Source organism: Arachis duranensis, chromosome 7, assembly GCF_000817695.3.
Source record: "Arachis duranensis cultivar V14167 chromosome 7, aradu.V14167.gnm2.J7QH, whole genome shotgun sequence".
Lineage (NCBI taxonomy): Eukaryota > Viridiplantae > Streptophyta > Magnoliopsida > Fabales > Fabaceae > Arachis > Arachis duranensis.
Genome location: NC_029778.3, coordinates 30890846 through 30895403, shown reverse-complemented (window position 1 = coordinate 30895403; position 4558 = coordinate 30890846). Strand labels below are relative to the sequence as shown.

The 4558-nt window shown below is 30.0% G+C and overlaps 1 protein-coding gene across 1 annotated transcript; it reads left to right on the top strand.

Annotated features, from left to right (window-relative positions):
- Positions 1-340: 340 nt before the first annotated feature.
- Positions 341-2733, top strand: LOC107458544 (transcription factor MYB8). Its single transcript, XM_016076747.3, has 3 exons — positions 341-561; positions 1183-1312; positions 1953-2733. The coding sequence occupies exons 1-3, from the start codon at positions 432-434 to the stop codon at positions 2707-2709; spliced, it is 1017 nt and encodes a 338-aa protein (XP_015932233.1). The 5' UTR covers positions 341-431; the 3' UTR covers positions 2710-2733.
- Positions 2734-4558: the final 1825 nt, after the last annotated feature.

Genomic DNA, 4558 nt, shown 5'->3' with positions numbered 1-4558 from the left:
TATAATGCGTACAATGAAAGTTTAGGAAGTATTATAGATATAATTATTAGTGTTAAATTGTTCTATCAAGTTACGCTTTTGGGATGAGTGATTTTATGAGATGAGATGTTTATTATGAATTATCTTAAAAAAGGTAAAAACGTGTTATTAATTACTTATAAAAATTGAAAGTCTTAGCACATACTTTATGTGTTGCAATTTGGACAAATGATAGAGAGAATCCATTGCATATAGTACTTGTCATGCACTCTATAGTAACCATCATCATTATTTCTCTCACTCATGATCCAACAGCGTGGGACCCATTTTGTATTATGTCACTTAACAAAGGTTAGCATTTATAAATGGAGTGCCTCCAAATTCAAATGCTGGTATCAATTCACTCTTGAGAGCATTAGTGCTGGTTTTGGAAGAGAGAGAGAGAAAGAGAAATGGGGCACCGTTGCTGCACCAAACAGAAGATCAAAAGAGGGTTGTGGTCTCCTGAAGAAGATGAGAAGCTTCTCAGATATATCACAACTCATGGCCACAAAAGTTGGAGTTCTGTCCCTAAATTTGCAGGCATTTCATTCTCTCTTCCCTATATATATATATAAGCATAAACAATTAAATTCAGGGTAAATGTTGGAAAAAATTTTTAGTAGAGAGTAAAGTTGAGTAAAGGATAAACATTTTCGCTAATAAATTTTTTTAGTGAGCTTCTCTGTCATAGGAGTAATTTTTATTTTTTATTAAAAGATGCAATAGGAATTTGGGTTTTGGAAGAAAAAGCAGTAGAATAAAAAGTTTTATATATACTAAGTTGATATATGTATACACTTTTTATCATTAAATAACAATTGAAATTTACATGAACTAAATTTTATGTGTCCTTTAGTAATAAAAATATTTGTATCAAGAAAAAAAATTTTCAAGGGTTAACAATTTTAATTTAATATTGGTTAGTATTTTTAGTTATGAGGTCAATATTTTTAGTTCAGCAATGTAACACTATATTTTTAATTAATATTTTTAAATATTATTAACTAATCGTTGAATAAAAATAATAAAATATATTATATCTATAATATTTTTCTTGTGTTAATTTAGTGTATGAGACAAGAAAGATATAGAAGTCTAGTACAAATCAAATTAGAGATAATATGGGGGCTGTGTGTGTGTTTTTCTATTTTTTGGGGGCAGGATTGCAAAGATGCGGAAAGAGTTGCAGATTGAGATGGATAAATTACCTGAGGCCAGATCTGAAGAGGGGTTCCTTCACTTTAGAGGAAGAGCAGATCATAATTGACATTCATAGAATTCTCGGAAACAGGTAATAAAGGCTAAACTTAGAGACTTAGAAGCACACAAACAAAATGCCACAATAGTAAAAGGGACTACCCCGACAATATCTAAAATTATATAGATCAGAAAAGAGAAATATTTCTAACTTTTTAATGAGATTATTGTCAATTATTTTTTAATATCATTTTCTCACAAGTAATTTTTATACACGTTGAATAATTGGTGTTGATTTAAGATATGTATTAAATCTAAGAACTAAAAAAATTAAATAAAAGTTCGTGAAAATTTATTTAACTATTGCTGCTTAGGTTAGGTATGTAAATATTTGCAAATGTACTCATCAGGTATGCAATTAAATAAATCATTAAAGTTTAAAATTAAGATTTAGAATTCTAAATTAAAAAAATGGTTAATATTGACAGAAAAATAATTAATTTTTGAGTTAAATTTTTTATACATATCATTTGAATTTTTTTTATANTTATTTTATAGTCATAAATAATTATTTAAAATAACGAATATAATTAGACTACGGCATGACTAACCTCTTCTTTTGGATAACTGTCAAGATTTTCGGTTATCCGTTTTAGTGTTTAACCCTTTAATTTGTTCTATAATTAATCAAGAAAAGGGGTTGTACATATGCATCATTTTGTGTGTTGTTGCAGATGGGCTCAAATAGCGAAGCACCTACCTGGTAGAACAGACAATGAGGTCAAGAATTTCTGGAACTCTTGCATTAAAAAGAAGCTCATATCTCAAGGCCTAGATCCACAAACACACACTCTTCTCTCTTCTCACAGGAGAATTACAACCTCATCATCATCAAACTTCTCTAACAATAATAATGATTCCTTTCTCATTATTACTTCAAATATGCCAAACAGTGTTAATAATAATGCTCCCATTATTGAAACTAGCCAAGGCCTTTCTTCTTCTTCTTCACTACCTACCAATAATCAGGCTCAACCAAGTGTTGTTCAAGCACCGTCTAGCATTGTTACCTCATCGGATTTTTGTTATGAACCATCAAGAATAATAGAGAATAATAATAGTAATAATAGTAATGTCTCCAATATTATTTGTTCTCATAATTATTCACCCATGAATAATAGTATCCCATCTAAGAATAGCTTATTATGGAATTCAAGGACTGATCATGATGCTGAAGATTTCAGAGTTCAGACATTGGAAGAAGGGCAAGGAATGCAACATTCACTACATGCTGCTGATGATGATGATGATGACGAGATCAGAGAAGCTAATAATATCATTGAGATGAATACTAATGCTTCTTTGGAGGGCTCCAATAATGATAATAACAATAATAATAATTTTGACTTTGGGTTGCTAGAAAGTGTACTTAACTCTGAATTCATGTCTCATGATATCAACTATATGGATGAACTTGCATGGAACTTTTAGACCATGCTTCATTTATCGTGTAAATGTATTTTATATACCATTAGATAGAGTTCGTTCCGACATAACAGAAGTAATATATGCATGTATATTAGATTTCTTTCATAAATTACATAATAGTTTACCGATGACAAATTCTTAAGATATTTTCGATCTTCAAGACAAATCTAAGTATCTGTTCCAGACTTCCAGTATAAACCATCGTTACTAAATCATATTAAAATATTATCTATGTATATTAATAATATTTTAATAAAAGTTAAACATATTCTGTGTTACTAAAAATTTTACTAAATTTTTTTAAATTTAATAAAATTTAGTAAAAATGTTGAGGTTAACCTTTTTTTTAAAACACTTCACTACAAAAAAAATGTCTATAATCACGATAAAATTTAGTAAAAAGGATAACTATAGATGTATGATCACGATTTAATATCTTTGTCATTAATCAAAACATGATATAATTACAAAGAGTAAAACCGATTCACCAATCTCTACAAATTAAAGAAAGTCAATTAGGCTTAGTTAATCTTAATTCACAAGTCCTAAATAAATTACTAATTTAATTAGTAAAAATAAGACTAATTAATATCTATAAATTATCAATCAACTTGGACATCAATGATTTAAAGTTACCCAATTTTTCAATCCAAACCAAGAATGCAAAATCTACTCTATAACTAGTTCAAATATTTTATCAAATACTTGGTATGCATGATGTGCATGGACATAAAATTTCATAAATTGTAATAAATAGTAAAAACTACAACTATCTATTCCAAAAAAAAAAAAATAACTCAAATAAATATAAATAAAACATAAAATATCAAATTCATTCATGAAAATATAAATTCAACAAGAGTTCATAAACTAAAATTATATAAACATAAAATGCTCCAATTTATAGTGCATAGTTTAAACTCAATAATTTGACATAAAACACATTAACATTTAAATTTCACTATTTTCGTATTTTTTCAGGATATATTAAAAAATATATAAACAATATTGTATAACATTCGATATTCAACAATGGTAACATCTGAAAGAGCTTAATATAAGAAGATTCAGGATTTGATTTTGGGCTTATATAGTATTTTTGCAAGGTATGACTTTTTTTAGAATGAACACCCATCCCAATTTTTAACCATTATCTTGAGGAAAAGTATATAAAACCAAAAGCTTATCAGTTAAAAACTAAACAAAACCATATTAATTTATATTAATAATTAATTTTAAATTTTTTAAATTTTAATTAGATAAACCTAATTAAAACCTATAAAAGCCTTCCTCTTCTCTCTCACATTAATCTATCCACCTCCAACAAATCACACACACAAATCTCTCTCACCAATGCTGCTGGAAGCGCCGGAGACTTCTATGCTCTCCGCGACGTTCTCAACATGCGCATCCAAGACAACTGCTTCAACACGAAGTCCACCTTCGACTTCGTCACCGACAAAACCTTCACCTCTTCCCTCATCAACCACCTCCTTCAAACCCTATCCACCCTCAACCGTGGCGTCACTTGCAAGAACGCGTTCGATTCCTTCATCCCGCGCCTCTGCAAGCTCCATCGTGATGACGCACTCCACGTTTCGGTTGGGAGGGAGAGAAAGAGCGATTGGAAGCAAACGTGACAGGGAGGATGGGAGAAAGAGATGAAGCACCTCGGATAGGGCGATGGCGCTGGAGCAACCTGTCCCCATGAATATCAATGCCGATTCCGAGGAGGAGCCACCACTTTCCGACACAGTTGTCACCATGCTTCAACTGAATCAATGAAGATTGAAGAAAGATGAAACAATTGAGTTTCATTGATCATTAAACACTTGATTAGGTGTTCTGTATT